The sequence below is a fragment of the Mandrillus leucophaeus genome, unplaced genomic scaffold (assembly GCF_000951045.1).
Source record: "Mandrillus leucophaeus isolate KB7577 unplaced genomic scaffold, Mleu.le_1.0 Scaffold41, whole genome shotgun sequence".
NCBI classification, from domain to species: domain Eukaryota; kingdom Metazoa; phylum Chordata; class Mammalia; order Primates; family Cercopithecidae; genus Mandrillus; species Mandrillus leucophaeus.
The window spans coordinates 27,546-47,071 of NW_012104365.1; the positions used below are offsets into that span (position 1 = coordinate 27,546).

At 51.8% G+C, this 19,526-nt stretch overlaps 1 protein-coding gene across 2 annotated transcripts in view; it reads right to left on the minus strand.

Annotated features, from left to right (window-relative positions):
* Nucleotides 1–3,035: 3,035 nt before the first annotated feature.
* The window catches only part of APCDD1L (adenomatosis polyposis coli down-regulated 1-like), a 62,312-nt gene continuing 45,821 nt past the window's right edge, over nucleotides 3,036–19,526 (minus strand). For both annotated transcript variants that reach the window (XM_011992296.1, XM_011992297.1), the window contains 3 exons: nucleotides 14,536–14,674; nucleotides 10,994–11,546; nucleotides 3,036–5,487 (listed from right to left, as the gene is read on the minus strand). In XM_011992296.1, coding sequence (XP_011847686.1) covers nucleotides 4,723–5,487; nucleotides 10,994–11,546; nucleotides 14,536–14,674 — 1,457 coding nt within the window. In that variant the 3' untranslated portion in view covers nucleotides 3,036–4,722. The remainder of the gene's footprint in view (nucleotides 5,488–10,993; nucleotides 11,547–14,535; nucleotides 14,675–19,526) is intronic.

Below are 19,526 nucleotides of genomic sequence, written 5' to 3' on the forward strand. Positions count from 1 at the left end.
GCCACCACGCCTGGCTAATTTTTTGTATTTTTAGTAGAGACGGGGTTTCACCGTGTTAGCCAGGATAGTCTCAATCTCCTGACCTCGTGATCTGCCCGCCTCACCTCCCAAAGTTATGAGATTACAGGCATGAGCCACCGTGCCCAGCTTTTTCTTTTTTTCTTTTCTTTTTTTTTTTTTTTTGCCATTTCTCTCAAAATACGTTATTGATTCCATTTGAATCACTTACTATTTTGGGTCTTCCTGTAACTGGTGTTGGGGCTGGTTGGCTTCAGGAACCATCAGGTTTCAGCTCATTTTATTGATAAAGAAACTGAAGCTGGCAGGGTGGGGGGTGGGGAGATAGAGGCTCCAAAACTAAGAAAGGAAAGTCTTGGGTACCTGTGTGAGGCTGAGGCTCTCCCAGTCTCCCTGGCCTTTGGGAGATGAGAAGCTTGAGATGGAGTCTCAAGGCACCTCTCACCAGGCCCTGTGGCCTCCTATTCGGGGATAACAGTGGTCTTTAATGCTATTCTAGAAATATACTGGCTAGTAGAAAACAGATGTCCTCAAGTTCACAGGCCTTGGTTCTGCTCTGCCCAGCTGATTAGAAAAAAAGTCAGCAACATCAAAATTCCAAGCCAGTATAGTGTGTGGGTGTCACCCTGCTGCTTGAATTCAGTCTCCAACCAGGTCTTGGAACATGTATTCTTTTAACTGGTATTTATTTACCTCCTACTATGTGCCCGGCACCATTCTAACACTGGGGATCCACGGAGAACGAGACAGACAAGGACCCTGCTGGCACAGAGCTCATGCTAGAGGAGAGAGGCTAACAATAGGTGAAAACCAACAACCAGGAATTTTTTCAGATTTTGGCTACTGACAAATGCTGTGATGAAGTGACTGTGCTGTGGTGGACGCTATCTTTGGGGTAGTCAGGGGTGAGGTGGGCAGAGCCTTCCAGGCGAGGGAGAGCTGGAGCCAAGACCTTGAGAGGCACCAGGTTCCATGGGACTGCAGGAGAGCAAGGAGGCCACTGTGGCCGAAATGGAAGGTGGAGGTGCCAAGTGGGCAGGAGGAGGGTCTGCCTGGAAGCTTGGAAGGGTGGTTTTGGGGAATGTCGACAGGTCATTTGTGTTCATGCTGACATCCATTTAAGGGGGGTTGTGTGTGTGAGAAGGAGCAGGCTTTCAGTCTCTCAGAAGCATCAGGAGCAGACTGGAGGCTGCACGCTACTGTTCAAGTCCCCTCTTGAAGTGGGAACAGCTCTTCCCTGCTTGGCTCCAGTCTGCAATGCTAATGGGTATGAATCAGCCCCGACCAGGCCCTGATGCAGTGCTCCATTCTGCGTCAGAAAGCTCTAGCCCCTCATGCCTGAGTCACCTGTGCCCCAGGAGAGGATGCACAGATCAGGGCCACGTGCTGGCGGGCCTGCGTCACCAAGCCACACGCTGCTGCTCAGCCCGGTAGCACCGCTGGGAGATTAAAAACATGCGCTTAGTGAAAGGCAAAGAGCTTCTTATGATAACCAGCATCTGTTAGTTAATGGACCTCTGAGAGCTGTATACAATTTCAACTTTTTATTAAGGGAAAAAAGCTCATTTGCTCTCCTGGGAGTTGCACAATGAAATTATCAACTGCATGGGCTTCCCACCCACCCCTCACCTTTCAGCGTGACTGAACATGCAATGGAGAACATTAATTTTATTTGGAAATAGGACTCTGGGCTTTCCTCCCCCTCTGTGGATGAGAGCGCTCTCGCGTTTTGTGTGAAGGGCAGAGACTTAAGGGGCAGGAGCAAAGGGCTGGAAGGAAGGCTTGGTGCCCATGGGCCTCTGGCCCTGTCGCCAGGGAGTCTCAGCTCCTCAGCCTCTGAAACGACCCCTTCCTTTATCAGCCCAGAGTCTTGGAAGCCCTGACCCTCTGCCTGGGAGAAAAGGGATGGTTGCCCTTTCTTCAGCCTTCGTAGCTCCAAGCAGCATCACCTGCCCCCAAACTAACAAGCCCCAGCGAGCAGAGAGCAACTAAGTCCAACTGAGGGGATCCAGGAAGCTGCTGTCCTGCTCAACACACTCCTTTTCATTAGGGATGGCTCACGCCATGTCCCACGAAGCAACACTAAATTGCCTTCCCCAAATAAAATCAAGGAATCCCATTCCCTCCAAGAGTCAGGAGGACACCCCAAGCCCGCGGGCTGTGAGACAGAGTCCTGGATCTCAGGCTCTGGAGCCCAGCCACTTCTCCTCTCTGTGCCTCAGTGTCCTCGCGTGCAAGACGCAGAGACTCACAGCCCTCTCACTGACTCAGCTGGGCCTCCCGGGGGTCACTGAATCTGGTAGATGGAGGAGGCCCATTCACAGGTCTCAGTGTGAGGCTTCACAGCGATGACCAACATTTGCTGAGTCTGCCATATTCATTGAAGGTCTTTCTACCATGCACCAGGCACGCTGGACCCTTCTGGAAAGATTGCAGGCAGTGAGTCAGAGCTGAGTTGTTTTCGTTGGAGCTTACATTCTAGGCAAATAAGGTCATTTCTGACAGTGATCAGTTTTCATGACAAAGAACATGCACCTGTGATGCAATGGATTGACAGAAGGACCGGGGAAGAAGTGGGGCTGCTCTTTGGGATGCGCATGGTGACATCTTCAGGGGGTGACATCTGGTCCGAGACTTGATTGAAAACAAAGTGCTAAGCTTCTGAAGGTCTGGGGAAGAGACGCTAGGCAGAAGTCAGGGCTTGTGCAAAGGCCCCAAGGCAGCAACAGCTCCTGTGATCCAAGAAACAGAAAGAAGGCCAGTGTGGCCAGGGCATGGGGAGGCGTGGCTGAGCCTTGCAGGCAACAGTGAGCCAGAAGTCAGGCTTTTATTCTGAGTGCAGTGGAAGCCCCTGGGGGGTTTTCAGCAGGGCAGGCAGTGACATGAGAGCAGAACTGAGAGAGCTGGGGTTTACCTCCACTGGTTTTATTCCCTTTCACACATTCTCTGGAGGACATTCCGCTTCCTTTCTTTAGAACCATAATTCCCTTGGTTGACTTTAATAACCAGCAAGAGCATTTTTCAGGCTGTTTAATTTTATTAAAAGGTTTAAATTTGATGATAAATGGTGGCATGATTGCTTCAGGTCTCGGATACAAGACCTGCTCAGCCGTGGACACATCATCGACACCCACCGCCGTCCCCAACAGGAGCTCCCCCCACCCTGATGTAGTCTGAAACTGTAAATAATGTAATTATTTCTTGTACTTTGGTAAATATGCCAGGAACACTGGTAGCTGTCTGAGACCTACAGAGAATGCTAACTTGATGGGCTTTTTTTTTTTTTTTTTAAAGAAGAAGAATGGGTAATAAGTGGGAGCAATTTCAGCAGGCTGATTGGACCCCACACAATCTCAAGGAGGACGAGGGCTTCCCTCTGAAAGCATCATTAACCTCACAGACAATTGTTCAAAATCTGTGATAAGAGCTAGAGATAGAGATCAGGAGGAGGAAGGAGGGGGTGAGTCATCAGCCCCCAGTCCTGAAAACCCTCGGGCCCACCAGGAGGCCAGTTAATTTCAGTGTACAGATGAGGCCCTGGGAATTCGGGTAGAGTCCCTGGAGAGGCACAGCCTGTTCCCACCATGATGACAGTCCCCTCTGAGCAGAGGACACCAATATATTAGGATCATGGCAAGGAGGCTGGGCAAGGTGGAGCTGTCCAGATGTCGCCATGTAGCCTGGCGACCCCGACTTCTCCCTAGGGTGGACCCAAAGATACACACTCAGAGATTTCGTTTGTCAGGCAAGCACAGGAAATCTTGGCAACCGAGCATGGCTGGGCAGGGCGAATTGCAGAGCATGTTAGTGTTATGGCGGTCATTACTATTAACTACTTTCAGAAGGCTGGAAACGCTGCTCCCCTCCAAATACCTGCCCCCAGCAGCCAGCCTGGTGCACACTGGCATTCGCTTGGGCTAGGGAGGCTTGGAGGCTGCAGCCTGCTCTGGGGAGGCCACACTTCTCAGCTCAGATGGAGTCCTCTTCATTTGCATGCTGGCCCGGGAAAACTGGATTTATCCACACGCAGTATTGGCAGCTTGAGGTCTGACTCACAGAAGCACAGGCAGATGCAGACGAATGCCAGCAGTCAGGATTCAGGAAAGCTGAGCTGCCTCTGAAGACACAAGGCCCTTCGCCAGAAAGCTGAGAAGCACTGAAAGCCCGAAGTGGCATCTTTAATTCATGGCACCACTTAGAGATCGTATTGCTAAATTCGAATTAATAATCTTTAAACAACAACCTACAGACATGGCAGAGCAGTAGGCCTTGTCCCTAGGCAGAACCTCAGGGTCTCCTCTTGCTCCCATCTTGGAATCCCAAGGGTCAGGATGGGAAGAACGGGGAGCAGCGTGGGATGGGGGGGTTCCATGTGGCCACCTGACTGTACCTGTTGGCGGGCTGCCAAGGATAAGGAAAGTAGAAAAATTGGGAGTGATCTTTAGAAACTCACATAGCAATGAACATCACTGCCGCGTCCAAGTGCATGACTGGGACGTGGGCTGTGGGATGTGGTATAGGCTTTGCAGGTGTTAAGCTCATGCCCTGAGCCACATGGAATGCAGGCAGAGTTTGGAAGCAGTGGGGCTGTGCATCCATCCATGACAGAGCAGAGGAGAATGGTTCCTTCCCTACAGTTTCCAGGAGGGAGTCTGAAGAGTTGAATGGGTGTCCAGAGCCACCATCCTGATGTCAAGTCCAATGTCATAGCCAGTAGAGGAAAGCCAGCCCTAGAACTAGGGGCAGAAGTGGGAGGGGGGCTACGCGAAGACCCCCTGTGCTGGGGTGCTTCTGCAGCAATGGTCGGTGCTGCGGGGGCCTGGAGAAGTCGGGGGCTTCTCCCCGACAGAGCACCAGGGGTGCTTGGTAGGAGGTGGGGCGTTTCTCTGGGGTATTGGGACTTGACCCATCAGTGGGCCTTTGTCCGATGAAGAGCAGGCTTTGCCCGAGGGGGTCTTGCTCCATCTTGAAAAGCTCGTATTCCACGTGTGGGAGCCGGATGCCCAGCGGCAGGCAGCCATTGGTGGCTGTGACATCCCGCTCAGTGCCCACGGACCAGGCCCCCGCACCCCCACAGCTGCGTGGCTCAGAGAAGTTAAGCATGGCCGTGGTGACCTGGTCCATGGGGGTTACATGGGCCCGTGTAACCTCGAACACCAGCTCGGTGCCGCCGCGGACCCTGGTGGACGGCGTGCCCCTGGTGTAGCGGCCGGCGGCATACACGGTGAAGGTGGGCTGCTGGCAGGCTGGGTCTGAGAAGTGATGGTAATACCCTTCCCAGGAGCGGCTGTGCCCGTGGAAAGTGAAGAGCCGGGTGAGGAACAGGACCGCTGGGCGCACCTCGCATCCCGAGCTGACCCACCAGCCGCCCAGGCGCAGGGGCAGGGCCAGAGGGGGCGGCAGCACGGGCGGGTGGTGCACATCAGAGCGGGCAATGAGGCCACAGGCTGGGCACGGCCGCACGTGGTGCTGGCGAAAGACAAACAGAAAAACGGTGGTTGTCCCACAGGGAGAAGTTGGGGTGCAGCCTGGAAAGGAACCCCAGCTCTGTAGGGGTGAAAAGGCAGAGTGAGGTGCGGCCTGTCCCTCCCTCCTCTCTCTCTCACTCCCTGCCTTCAGTCAGGACGGCCTTTTTGCTTCAGTCAGGAGGGCCTCCTTGATGGAGGTCAGCCCCTGTATCCTCGGGCCTTGGGTCTCCTGCTGTCTGAACTCCCTGCCAGTTCCTTCTTACTAGGTCTCTGCTGGGCACCAGAGAGAGCTTTCCCGAATGCCCCATGTAAGGTGGGGCTCAGGGCTGGCACACCACCCGCTTTTATCTTCCTCATTCCACCCCCTGAGACTCTCTTCTCTCTATCCCTCGCCCCTCATCAAACTGGAACGCATTATGCCTTACAGTCCTAAAACGCCCTAGAAAGCGGGAACTGCCTCTGCGGCTACCCCATCCCCACAGCACAGGGCTTGGCTCGCAGCAAGCACACATTTGTTGCATGAATAAATGAGAAATGAACGGAAGCACAGGTGGCCTTCGTCTTGGGACCTGACAGAAGTTGCCCTTGCTCCAGCCCAGTGTGCTTGGTCCTGGAATTTGACCGTGAAAGTTGATCTTTTTTCTAGCTCACTCTTCTAGGTGTTTCCGAAGTGCCAGGAACTATGCTAAGCACTTCCCGGGCAACTGGTACATGTTATAGCGGAGGGAGCTGAGACCCAGAGGACCGGCTGGACTGCCCAGGTTGTCCGGCCTGGAAGTGGCAGAGACCAGCTGAAATGCAGCCTGGCTTGCACCCGGCTGTCTGAGCTCCCACTCTCCTGTGCTCATAGCAGGTTACATCTTCCCTACAGGTAGAGAATAGAGGATTTTTGTCTTTAGAAATCTCACAGTGGAAGGTGCACATCATTTGCTCTACCTACCCCATGGAAAGTGAATATGGCAACAAGGGTCAAAAGCCATCAAAACATGTCTGAGCCGAGCATGGTGGCTCACACCTATAATCCCAGCACTTTGGGAGGCTGAGGTGGGCAGATCACTTGAGATCAGGAGTTCAAGACCAGCCTGGCCAACACGGTGAAAACCCATCTCTACCAGAAATACAAAAATTAGCCAGGTGTGGCAGCACATGCCTGTAATCCCAGGGACTTGGGAGGCTGAGGCAGGAGAATAGCTTGAACCCGGGAGGTGGAAGTTGCAGTGAGCCAAGATTACACCACTGTACTCCAGCCTGGGGGACAGAGCAAGACAACATCTAAAAAAAAAAAGATAGGCCGGGTGCAGTGGCTCACGCCTGTCATCCCAGCACTTTGGGAAGCCAAGGCAGATAGATCAATGGATCATGAGATCAGGAGATCAAGACCATCCTGGCCAACATGGTGAAAAGCCGTCTCTACAAAAAATACAAAAATTAGCCAGGTGTGGTGGTGCACGTCTGTGATCCCAGCTACTTGGGAGACTGATGTAGAATTGCTTGAATCTGGGAGGCAGAGGCTGTAGTGAGCTGAGATTGTGCCACTGCACTCCAGCCTGAGTGACAGAGCAAGACTCCATCTCACAAAAAAATAAAAAATAAAAAATGATGTCTTTGGAAGCCCATTGCTTAAGTCTGTGCGAAGGAGACAATTGAAATCTCGTGAAGAGCTGTGGCTCAAAGATGTTCATTCTCATGTTATTTGTTATAGGGAAAACCGACCACACTTAGGTCTTCAGGTGCCGCCACACCCTCACTTGTCCCAGGCTATGAGTTGATTTTCCTCCATCTTTGCCTGTATTTACAGTTGTCCCTGCCTTACAAACTCTCGTGAGCTGTGTTTACCATAAAACACGTTAACAGGAAACAGATGCTAAACTAAATTGCGTGGGAGTAGTCTGCGTTTTGGAGTGAAAAGGCTCAGCAGACACTAAAAAGGAATGCGATACAGACTTCTTCCTTCTTTCTCCCTCTCCTTCCCCTTCTCCTATTTTATTTCTAAAAAAGCAGCTGCTGCCCAGACTTGAGGCCAGAGCACCGTTCTGGAAGGTAAATGGCCTTGGAACTTGTCAAAGCTGATGTGGGAACAAGCAAACATCTCCTGCTGTTGCCATTCCAGAAGGAAACTTAGAGTTGCAGTCCAGCCAGGACAGGCACAGGAAGGGGGCGTTTTGAAGGCCCAGCTGGGAAATTAGCTCCAATATATTTTTTCTTGCAAAACTCCCAAGATTTCCATATAGCACTGCTGAGTTCCATACAGTACTGAGTGAGTTTCATGCCAGACAAGTAACATTTAGAAGTTCTGGCTTAGAAAGAAAATATTGGATGATTGATAACAGTGGTTTTTTTTTTTTTTGGGGGGGTGTCATTTTATAAGCTGTTATTTTTTATTTCTATAATGAACCTTAAGTTTCCTTGATTTATATAACATTGGAGACCATATTGGCTTTGGTTATGGGGATTTTGGCCCAGAGAGCTTGATGGTTCTCTGAAATGCTAGCAAATGGCTGCAAAAATGTTTGTGACAGGAGCAAGCAAGCTTGATAGTTAGCTGGAGTGTTGGTGATGGGGATGCCGGCTGATGGGAGTTGACTCTATGTCACACTAATGTATATTGAGAGGACGTAATGCATTACAGCAAAATAATCCCAGAGCTCTCCTTACCCACCACAAAGGACAAACAAACAAAAGATATTCTCTGCAGATAGGACGTTTGGGGATGCTGGTTAGTAATTTGGGGCAAGCAGTTTTCTGCAGAGCAGAAGCAAATTGAGAACCAGCAAACTTTTAAGGTGAAAGAGGGGTGAGAAAAGGCATTTCCTTCTCTGGTGCTTTTGAAGGTGGTGAGACAAGGTTCCCGGCTCCATGGGAAGTCTTCCGGGCATCTTTCTGCAGAGGTCTGAAGTCTCCTGCGTTAGTAAACAAGGCCCCCGGCAGGCAGAATTCACACTTGTACAGAAACCAAACTCTTACTCATTTAAGCCTGTTACATAAAGTTATTTCTCAAACACTACATAACAGTTTCTAATTAACCCCCAGAGGTGACACCAGGCTCAGATAATTTTGGTCCGGTGTTGGCTGATTGATTAGGATTCTATATGCAGGCAATGAATTTGGGGATCCAATTGGTTTTAAATGAACTTCTAAAAATGTTCATGTTTACCATCTGGTTTGGGTCGTGGGCAGGGCGTGGGCCCCAGAGAACATAAGGCAACAACTGATTCATTTCTTAGGGGCTTCTCTGCAGCAGTTCCTTCTTTGAAATTATCTGTCTTTTCTCTTTCTTTTTTCTTTTTTTTTTCCCAAGGAGAGGAGCCACTGGTGAGCAGACCTTTAATTTAATGTCTGTACATCTGGCACTGTTCATCTCTGCATTCATTTCTATGTGTTTTGCTTCTCAATCACATTTCAGGCTGGATTGGCCACCCGGGTTAGCCAGGCAGCAGGGAGGGCAGGGACAGCCATGGCCCCAGAGTCCTGCCTGGGGACGCATGAAATTGTCAGCCTCCGCAGCCCCCGGGGATCTGTCCTCTCTGCATTCAGAGCAGTTTCCCCTCCTAATGAGGTGGTGGTGGCCAGTAATCAACTCACCACTAGCGCCTTCTCTGAACTAAGTAGGATTAACGCCACACCAGCCTAGAACATTGGTTGCCAAAAAGGGAATAATTTCGAGGTCATAAAAAGAACTCTGAGGCTGATTTTCTGATTATGAGAACTTCGTGTCATGTTCCTCCTCTGCTACTGAGATCCTCGGTTTGGAGAAGGGGAGGGGGAGGGGGAGGAAGGCAGGCTTACGCTCTGTCTCATCCACAGTGCTCCCACATTGGGGCAGTGACAAGTGGCTGCTGCCAGGGGTGAGAAGTTGCCTCATCTGGTTTAGTTCCTTGAATGTCTAGTACACAGTAGGCAACAAATACATGATGAATGATGTGAAGGTGGCCTAAGAGCTCCAAGAGGACTTCATGGGGATGCTGAACCCATCCATCCATCCACACCCATTCATCCTTCCTCCCTCCATCTGCTCATCTGTGCACTCAGGAAATACTCATTGGGTGCCTTGTACAGAGGTTTTTCACCTGGAATGCTAACCTCAACTTCATTTTCACTAACCTTTCACTAATAAAAGTTAACGTTTCTTCTCATTGTAAATGGAGGCAATGCACCCCAGTAGCGTCAGCAGAACCTCTGACTTTGTATGACGCTAACAGCGTTGCAGGTACTGGAAACATGGTTTGCAGTCATCCCTGCTTTGAAATGAGGGCAAATAAAGATTTCACATTTATCGTTTTTCTATATCACAAATTAATACTTTAAAACTTGGGTTACTATTTTAATAGAACCGGTTTTCATTTAAATCCCATGTATTTTCTCTTATGCTTTTAAAAACAGATTTTCTGAAGAGGGGTCCTTAGGCCTCACCAGCCACCAGAGGGTTCTCTGACACTGGGAAGGTCCTAGGTCCACACCCTTGTAGGAGCCAGGCTCTGAGCTATGTGCCAGGAGCCATTATACAGTAAAATTATGTTTCTTTCTGCCTGTTTGCTCACGTGGAAAAAAAAAAAAAAAAAAAAGTGTGTGTGTGGGGTGCTACTAGATCTTCCCCAAATTAGGATGGTATGCGGGCCATGGCTTCATCTAAAATCTAGGTTAATCAGCTTAAATGAAATTCGTGCTGGAGTCAAGGGGGAGCATGTCAAAGACAGGGCGGTTTCCTTTAGACTGCAGCCTCCCCACACCCCGGACGGCTTGCTGGAAATGCAGAACCCCGGGCTCCCCCCAGACCTGACGGATCCCTTTCGGCCTTCTCACAAGAAGCCCAGGCCACGTGTCTTCGCCCTCTGGTTTGGGAGTGGATGGGAGTGGCGCCCCAGTGGCTGTGCGGCTAGGTCGGTGTGAGGCTCGCACTGAGATTTCAAGGGACCGGCATCTGGGCTGGTGTGCGCGGCCCCAGCGGCACCCTGGAGGAAAGCTGCCCTCCCCCTAATTCATCCATCCACATTTATTGGTCCTGATCATGTGCCTGACCCGTCGTGCTAGGTGCCCGCTGTGACCCCACCCTTGTGAAGGACCTAGCGCCAGAAGGAGAGGCAATAAACAAGTCACCAACGGAGCTTCAGAACGGGCTGAGAGCTGGCAAGGTCACTCGCGGGAAACGGGGAACAGTAGAATGGGAACTGGAGCGGATATTTCAGCCGAGAACCAAGGGAGGGGGACTCCCGCCCAAGCCTCTGTGCCCAGCAGGGGCAGAAACGAGATCCTGCAGTGCCCACGAGGACAGGGGCTGGGGAGGACCAGCGTGGGAAGGCCGACCCGAGGCCCGCCAGCCTTGTAAAGGCTGAAAAAAGATGTCTCCAGCAGCGTGAACAGGGTGTGCAAATGTCCTGAGGCACGTGGACCAGAGTGGGGAGGGGCAGTGATGACAGCCGGACGGCCAGAGCCCTGGGCCGGCCCAGATCTTGCAAAGCTGCGGGGCTGGGCTCCGAGCTCGCCCCCCGAGACCCCCCCTCCCCACTCACCAGTGCGCTCTGCAGCGGGCGCTGGTAGCCGGTGGGCCGGTAGTGCCGCCTCTCGGCCGGGTCGGTGTGGATGTCCCCCAGGTACAGCTCCTCCACCAACCGGGGCGCCGCCCGGGGCTGCGGCTGCAGTCGGCGCTGCACGCGGACCAGGCTGAGCTCGTGCATGCTGAGGCCCAGCGCCTCCAGGCAGTCCCCCTGGGCCCGGGCGCTCCGCAGCTCGTACAGCGCCCCGGGCATCCAGGCCCGGGCCGGGGGCAGCCACCGCGCGCAGTCCCGGCCGGCGCGGGTCTGGTTGAGGCGCCCGGAGACGTCGAGCAGGGCCCGGCGGCTGTGAAAGACGATGCCCACTTTGTGCAGGTAGTAGTCGGCCTCGGTGGCTCCCCGGGTGACCCAGGAGGCCCGGCGCAGGCGGACTTTGCCCTTGACGAGCAGCGAGTGGGCAGGCTCTCCGCAGAAGGGGTCCTCGTAGTAGAACTGGTGGGCTCGAAAGAGCCGGCTGGGGTAGAAGGTGTAGGCGCGGGTCAGGAACTCCGGTCCTGGGCGCACCTCGCAGCTGCAGGGGTGGAAGGAGATGGGCTGGGTACGGAGGGAACACCACGCCGCGAGCCCCTCTCTCCTCTGGGCTGGGCTCCGTTCTCCCCCCAATCCCCCTCTTAGGCCTCAGCTCAGGCCTGGGCCCCTCCAACTTCAGTTCCCCTCACTGCTCTCAGTCAGCCACCCTTGGGACTGTGGCTTTGCACTGGATGCCTCATGGCCTCAACACAAGCCTTCTAGTTCATTCTCCTTTCCTTCAATCCGAATTGCCCTACTGGAGGCCCTTTTGCAACCATCTGGGGACCCACAGGCCTGGGAGCTCCGGGATGCCCTGCCTGCTTCCTCCCCCACTGGACTTTGGGCACCTGGCCCAGAGCCGGCCCCGCGCCCTCCGCCGTCCTTGCTGAGTGAATGGAGGGAGGGGAGAGTAGTGATCAGGTATGATGGTGGCCCGTCCTGTCTCCCCCTTCTCTAGGCTCACTGCCCTGACCAAGTCTCATCCTTGCCTGTGACAGGGCTTGTAGATATAAACCAGGAGTCGGCAAACTTTTTCTGTAAAGGGCTGGGTAATAAATATTTTTATTTTTGTGGGCTGGGTGGCTTCTGCCGCAACTACTCAAAGTTGCCATTGTAGAGCTAATGCAGCTATAGATGACATGTACATGGATGGGCATGGTTGTATGCCAATACAACTTTATTTACAAAATTGGAAAGTGGGCTGAACTTGGCCCCAGACTCCATTTGCTGGTGATGCAAACAGATCCAGGGGAAGGGGTTGGAGGGAGAAGAAAGAGGAATGACTCCTAGACCCACGGTCAGCTCCGGGATGGGGCAGAGGAGGCCTTTGGGACTTCCCACTGAGGGTGCAGGTGGGGTTGGACAGTGGATGAAATCAGGGGGGAAAAAGAGCAGGCACCCTCCTCACGATTTTACTCTAACCAGGTACCCTCTTGTACTGCTATTTTCTTTCTTTCTTTTTTTTTTTTTGAGACAGAATCTCACTTTGTCACCCAGGCACTTGGCTGGGTTGCAATCTTGGCTCACTGCAACTTCTGCCTCCTGGGTTCAAGCAATTCTCCTGCCTCAGTCTCCTGAGTAGCTGAAATTACAGGCGTGTACCACCATGCCTGGCTAATTTTTGTATTTTTAGTAGAGACGAGGTTTCATCATGTTGGCCAGGCTGGTTTTGAACTCCTGACCTCAATCAATCTGCCCGTCTCGGCCTCCCAAAGTGCTGGGATTACAGGCGTGATCCTAGCCTATTTTCTTGATATTTTTTGTAGCAGGGCTGTTGGAGCAGAGGAAACATGTTATCACCCAGCAACGAAATAATTCCCTTTTCTTTTCTTCCATCTTTTTGATAATGTTGAGGGGAAATTCTCTGTTCAGAGCTAATGTGTCTTTAGTGCCAACCTCCCTGTTCTCCCAGAGAGAGCAACTCAGAGCCTCGGGTCGGCAACGGATCTAGAGAGGATTTATGTTGTTTTGTTTTCGTTGAATTTAATTTTACAGTTGCCTTTAATTTATGACAAGTGGCTCTGGTCCCCATATCCAGGATAATATTACATTTTCTTTAAAAATAATCACATTACACTGTCAATGTATGCCAGTTATACCTCAATAAAGCTGTAAAAATAAATGAATATATTTTAGTAAATAAAAGCAAGTTGGTTTACAGAAAATGATAAGTAAATACTAGTATAGGTACTTAAAAATAGGAGGGGTGACCATACCCCTGAGGGTCTCAGACAAGGCCTGGAGAGGGGAGATTTGCCTGAGAGGACACAGTAGGTCACACTGGACCTCTCGATGGTTCCCAGGCTCTGGGCCCTTTCCCACTCTTCTCCCAGGAAGCAGCAAGGTCCGTCTGGAGAGCATGGCAGGGAACTTTCAAGGAAGAAAGTTCTAGAAGAAATTTCTTAGAAGAACTGCTCCAAAATGTTACTGTCTTGGGGCAGGAGTGGCCTGCAACCAGTGTCCCCTCTTCCTGCACCCCAGTTCTGTCTGGGTGACCCTGGCGAGTGGATGCCTGGATCCCCCCTGGACTGTGCCGTGGGCGTGGGGACTGCTTGCAGCCTGGCTGAGCCTGCAAATGTGTTCGAAGCGGCCTTGAAGAACTCACATCCCTTCCTCCACCCAAAGCACTAGCAGATGTTTGGCAGTTGGGAGTTTCTGCCTGAGCTCAGGAGGTACAGGAAGGACACCAAGAGGCCAGTCCTTGACCCCAGAATGGGACTGGCCTGGAGGGGATGTTGGGGGAAGGAGGAATGTGCCAGGTGTGGAGGGGGCCACGCTTTTCCCCAATCCCTGCCCCAGGAGTGGGGACTCAGCTGGCTGCTGTAGGGTTTGTGCACCACAGATGAGGACAGAATGCAAAGTCCATTGGCCGCAAAGCAGCAACTGAGCCTCTGAAATGTCGAGTGAGCCTGTCAGGTTAGACAGAATTAGATGGGTGCACCCAGGCTCTCCCTGGCCTGCCACTTCCTACCCCAGGGCCTTTCACCAGCTGCCCCCTCTGCCTGGCTCTTCCCTGGCCCTCTAGATGGCTGATTCCTCTCCTTTTAGCTCTCAGCTGATGTCACCACCTCCAAGAAGCCTCCCCTGATCACTCTCTAAAGAACCCTCCAGGTCACTTGCTATCACATCCTTGGTTTTATTTCCTTCATTGAAGAGCTTAGTGCAATCTCAAGTTTATACTATTCATTCATGTGTTCAAATGTTAAGGGCACGTCCCACTGCTGACCCCGGGCACTCAGTTCGTAATAGGTTTGTATAATAGGTGCTCAAGGTGTTGAATGGATTTTGTCCATGGACGTGATGCCCAACACAGTCCCTGCCTCCCATTGCAGCCTGCGAGGGGAGGCAAGCATCGCCAGCAGCTTGGCAGATAGCAGGCCTCTTGGATAACTATGTGAATTATGCCTATTTCAAAGATTGGACACCGAGTCTCAGAGAGGTAGAAGTCTCCGAGCCCATGGGCCCATGGTCAGGATGACCTGTGGTCTTACCCCGTGGAGATCCAAGGTCCATTGAGGCGTGGGGGCAGGATTGCAGTGCTGGGCACTCTATCTGGCAAGGGCGGCTGGCAGCGGGGTTCCCAGCGCAGGCGGCTGCCCCCAGCCTCCCCAGCCGCCAGTGCGGTGTGGGCTGCAAAGCAGACAGACCTGGGTAAGACCCCAGCATGCCCCAAGAACACCCACCCCATCTGCCCTCCCAACCCCACTGTGGCCACAGACAGCCAGGCAGGGCTGTCCCGCACCCTCCATCGCAGCCCTGTCCCCAGGGTGCCTCAGTTCTGGAGAGAGTGATGCGCTCCCCATATTGAGGATCCTAGAATCAGCCTCCCCGACGCATCTCCTCCTGGGTTCCCAGATGTGATCACCCTGGAATCCAAGCCTCCTGGATGGAGACCGTCCCAGATTCTGGGGCTGGGAGGCCTCTGAGAATTCTGCTGCGTGGAGCAGACTCCTAGAAGCCCAGAACTTCCACGGGCTTGCCAGCCGTGACCAGGTGCTGCCCACAGGTGGCGGAAGGACCCACGCTCCTGGACAAAGGGCACTCGGGACTCAGGACCCAAGGTGCTGGGGACAGTGGGGCCCTAGCCCATCCCCAGAGCAGACCACTCCCCTCCACCAAGGAGCCCTGGGGGCTGCTTGGCCTCTCCCAGCACAGAGCAGGTCCCTTGAGGCCACTGGCTTCAGGTCTCACCTGGTGCTGGGTGCCTGCTGTCTACTTGGTGCTCAGTGAACATGTGGCAAGTGAAAGAATGCATGGCCGCTGCAGAGGCCTGGGCCAAGGTCTGAGGACAAACAGTGCAGGCCCTGCCCTTCTTCAGGGCTCCCTAAGCCTGGACACCAGGGGAGGAATTGGGCTCAGGGCAGAAGGTGACTGGAAGATGGACACGGGAAGCAGGCACTGCAGCACAAGCTCCAGATCCTCTGGAGTGACCCCTGGATGAGCTTGGCTGGGCCTGGAGACAAGTCAAGCCCGGGCGTGGGGCTGTTCACGATCTCTTCTTGGGCTGCTCAGAGGTGAGAGTGCCAAGACCTTCAGCTGCTAAAGAGCAGCAGCTCTCCCAGAAACTGTCATCTCCACTCGGGGCTGACGGGCTTGAGATGGCCCAGATGACGGGATGCTGTGGGAAGCTCGGCGGTGAGCAGCGTCCAAATACTGCAGCCCCGGGCTGTGCTCAGGGGCGCCGGCTTGGCCCTGGAGGCCCGGTTCCTGCAGCGAAGCTTCCAAGCATGGCTCTTCCCACCCAGCGTGGGGCTGAGTCTTAGGGCTCCAGGCCAGGGAATGTGGGAGCCTGGCAGGAACTTCAGGAGGCCTTGGGAGGGGTTGGGGGCTGAGTTGAGAAGTGAGCAGATGGCATGTTCTGTCCCTTTCCTGGCCTCGCAGGCAGACCTTCCCAACAGGGGTTCAGAAGAGCTGAGGGCTCCCCACTGCCCCCTCAGAGCTGCTTGACCCCAAACTCTCTGTGCCCTAGGGGTATTTTAGGAAAATGAGGCAGAGTGGATTCCTCAGTTCCCTTGAGGTTGAGGGTTGCATCTGGAGACTTTTGGGGTCCCCAGTGATCAGCTGAGAAGGCAGGAGTGACGCTGATGATGACGAGGGGGATGACAGCACCTGTTAACTGGGTGCGGACCCCTTGCACTTCTATACATTATTCCCATCTGATTTTTGCAATAATCCTGGAGTCGGTGTTAGTGTTACCTTCCTCTCATGGGCAGAGAAACAGGCTCAGCTCAGAGATGGGCTTAGCTTCCACGGGACACGTGCCACCCGGATGTGGCAAAGCCAGGATGTGAGCCCAGGTTGTTGGACTTCAGGTTGTGACGGCCTCACCGGTGCTTGTCTTACATCCCCAGAGAACACAGAAGGGGCTGACTTGGAGGCGGGGTAAAACTCAGGGCAGTCAACAAACATTGGCCGACTGAATACACGAAGGCATGAGTACAAATGCTGGTGTAGCCCAAGGTCCCTGTTGTAATCTTGGTTCATCCTGCAACTGATTATTGGCTTTAATTAGCCAAATAGGAGAAATGAAAACAAATAGCCACCCAGCCAGGGCCAAGGTGTCACCACACCGACTCATCAGCACTCAGGGCCGCTCTACCAAGTGAATGAAATGCCAGCAGGATCTTGAAAGAGAGAGGCTGTGGTTGTTTTGTCTTAACGTAGCACGTCTAATTTGCAGAAATTTGTTGCAGGACGTTGTAGTGGGTGGGTAGGCACCAAAGTTGGGCCAGGTCCCTATACAACTCGCCAGGAGTCCTGAGCTGATGGGTGCACGTCAGCGTCAACACCTCGTGCATTTGGGGGCTTCTGCAATCTGCGTCTTCAGAAGACATTGGGTTCCCTGGATTCAATTCTGCGGGTTAATTTGAACATCTCCAGTGTCAATGAAACCTGTCCAAAAGTGTTGATTTGGGGGAATGGATGAAAACAGAGCGAGGAAAAGGATCAAAAGGGGTCAGCAATATTTGCCTGGTAGGAAAATCCAGCTTATGTTTCAGAGTGAAATAGTGAAGGGGTCCTGCAAATTATCTTGTCATTGTTTCCACAAAACTTGGGCTCTTGAGGAAGTGTTTTTCTGTTCAAAAGAAAACAAGACTTTTTTTCCCCCCCTGCACCCTCCCTGAAGTCACTGAGACTAGATGGCCCTTGAAGTGGTGTTTTGTCATGAATCCTCAGAGCCTGTGTTTCTGCCGAGTACATTTTATTTATCTTGTTTTTCTGTGAGGAATTGGGATTTAATTATGTTGGGAGACTCTGAGATACAGCGAAATGTGGCTGCATTCGGAACATGTACACACAAATGCGAAGCAATGCCGGGCACCTCTTGAGGAGCATCATGTCACCTCTGGGTCATGCATGAAGTCTCAACTTCAAGGTTGCAAAAGCAAAATTGACCAATTATAAATGATTGCATGACATTTTCTCCAACACAGCTCTTGGGGTAGAATGTTGGATTTTCTTTGCTTTCCCTCCACTTCCTCTTTCTCTTCCTCCAAAAAAGTCTTAACTAAAGAAATAACAGCTGAAAGTAGATGGTGCGGTGGGTTGAGTTACACAACTTTTTGCAGGGAAGTGATAGACGGAGTTAAATGCATGGACCAAATTGATTTTTATCAACCATGGATTTTTAATTAACAGTGGTGTCCACTTACTGTCATTCATTATTTACTGTTTACCCACTAATTAAAAATTATGCTGCTTTTGCATTCATAAGAGCAGGACATTTGAAATTAGATAGCATCGTTCAAATTACCTGAAGAATTAAATCTAGAGTTCCCAATTGCTCAGACCAGGCTACCGGAGCTTAAAATATGACCTGCTTGAGGCCGATGTGTCGTCCTGAATCAGAGCACCAGAAACAGGCCTCATGAACAAATACCGTATGGACCTGCCTGGGGCCTTCCGGGCAAAGGACACTCACTGAGTACACACATAAGTGTGGGCACTCGGCTAAGTTTGTCTTGAGATCATCAAGTGGTGCCCAGAGTCTTCTGAGTGGGAGGCCCAAGGTCAGGTGCTTCATCTGCATTATGACCTTGAGTCCTCCCAGCGGCAGCATGTCAGTACCCTGGCAGAGCCCAAAGGATTGACAGGTGTTATTGGCACAACCACCTCTGACATGGGTTCGGTCAATGAACCCATTTTGCTGATGAGGAAACTGCAGTTCGGAGGAGTGGAGGGACTTGGCCATTGTCACTCCTCTGCAGACAGATGCTTCTTAACCAAATAAAACACAACAATACACCCAGTAAAATACACCTAACACCAAAGGTACCATGTCGGCCAGGCACAGTGGCTCACACCTGTAATCCCAGCACTTTGGGAGGCCGAGGTGGGCGGATCACCTGAGGTCAGGAGTTTGTGACCAGCCTGGCCAACATGGTAAAACCCTGTTTCCACTAAAAGTAGAAAAATTAGCTGGGCATGGTGGCGCACGCCTGTAATCCCAGCTATTTGGGAGGCTGAGGCAGAAGAATTGCTTGAACCCAGGAGGCGGAGGTTGCAGTGGGCCAAGATCATGTCATTGCAGTCTAGCCTGGGTGACAAAAAAAAAAAAAAAAAAAAAGGCACCATTTTAAAGTGAACCATTTGGTAGCATTAGTACATTCACAATACCATGCAACCACCACCATGATCTCATTCCAGAACGTTGTCATCACCTCAGAAGGGGACCCTGTGCCCATAAGCAGTCACTCCCGCTCCCCTCTCCTCTTAGATCTCGGCAACAATGACTCCGTTTTCCGCTTCTGTGGATTTGCCTATTCTGGATATTTCATAAAGATGGAATCCTACACTCTGTGCCCTTCTCTTAACTCCCTTCCCCAGCAATTCTCCTAGGTGGGTGTGGTTATTCCATTTTGCAGATGAACAGTCGAGGCTTAGACAGGTTTCACTCCTGGGGCCACAATTTATGTTTTCTTCAAAGATCACGAAAAACGCAGGTATGGATCAAAGAGAGAAGAGGGTGGAGAAAAGATGTGAGCTTTGTAGCCAGAGCAGATGGAGAAATATCAGCTTTTCAGGTACCTTTCTTTTGGGGGTAAAAAGCAAAAGAAAAGTACCTTTTTTCTCTTTTAATTTGCTTGTTCTGAGGTTCTCGAAGCAAGGCACTAATGAATGCAGGGTGGGGTGCGAGGTGATTTTAGGCGCGATGCAAGCACTTCGTATTCCAACAGTCACGCATCGATTTTAGGAGGTGTTAAAAGTGTTAGTAGTTACCGTAACAACCTTGTACTTGCACGGCCTGTTTTGCTGAGGACTGAGTTTTAAAAGGGGATTGATCTGAATTTGATATTAAAATATTAGGTATTTTATTTTAATTATTTTCTTTTTATATTTTAATGAAATCGTATTTAATAAGTAGATGTACAAGGGACTCGTGGGTGTGGTAAATGGCCTGAGGGTGGTGCACGGAAGATGGAGGGAGGAGCAGTTCAAGGTGAACTGGTCACCTCACCTGAGGCACGCAAAAGGAGAGCAT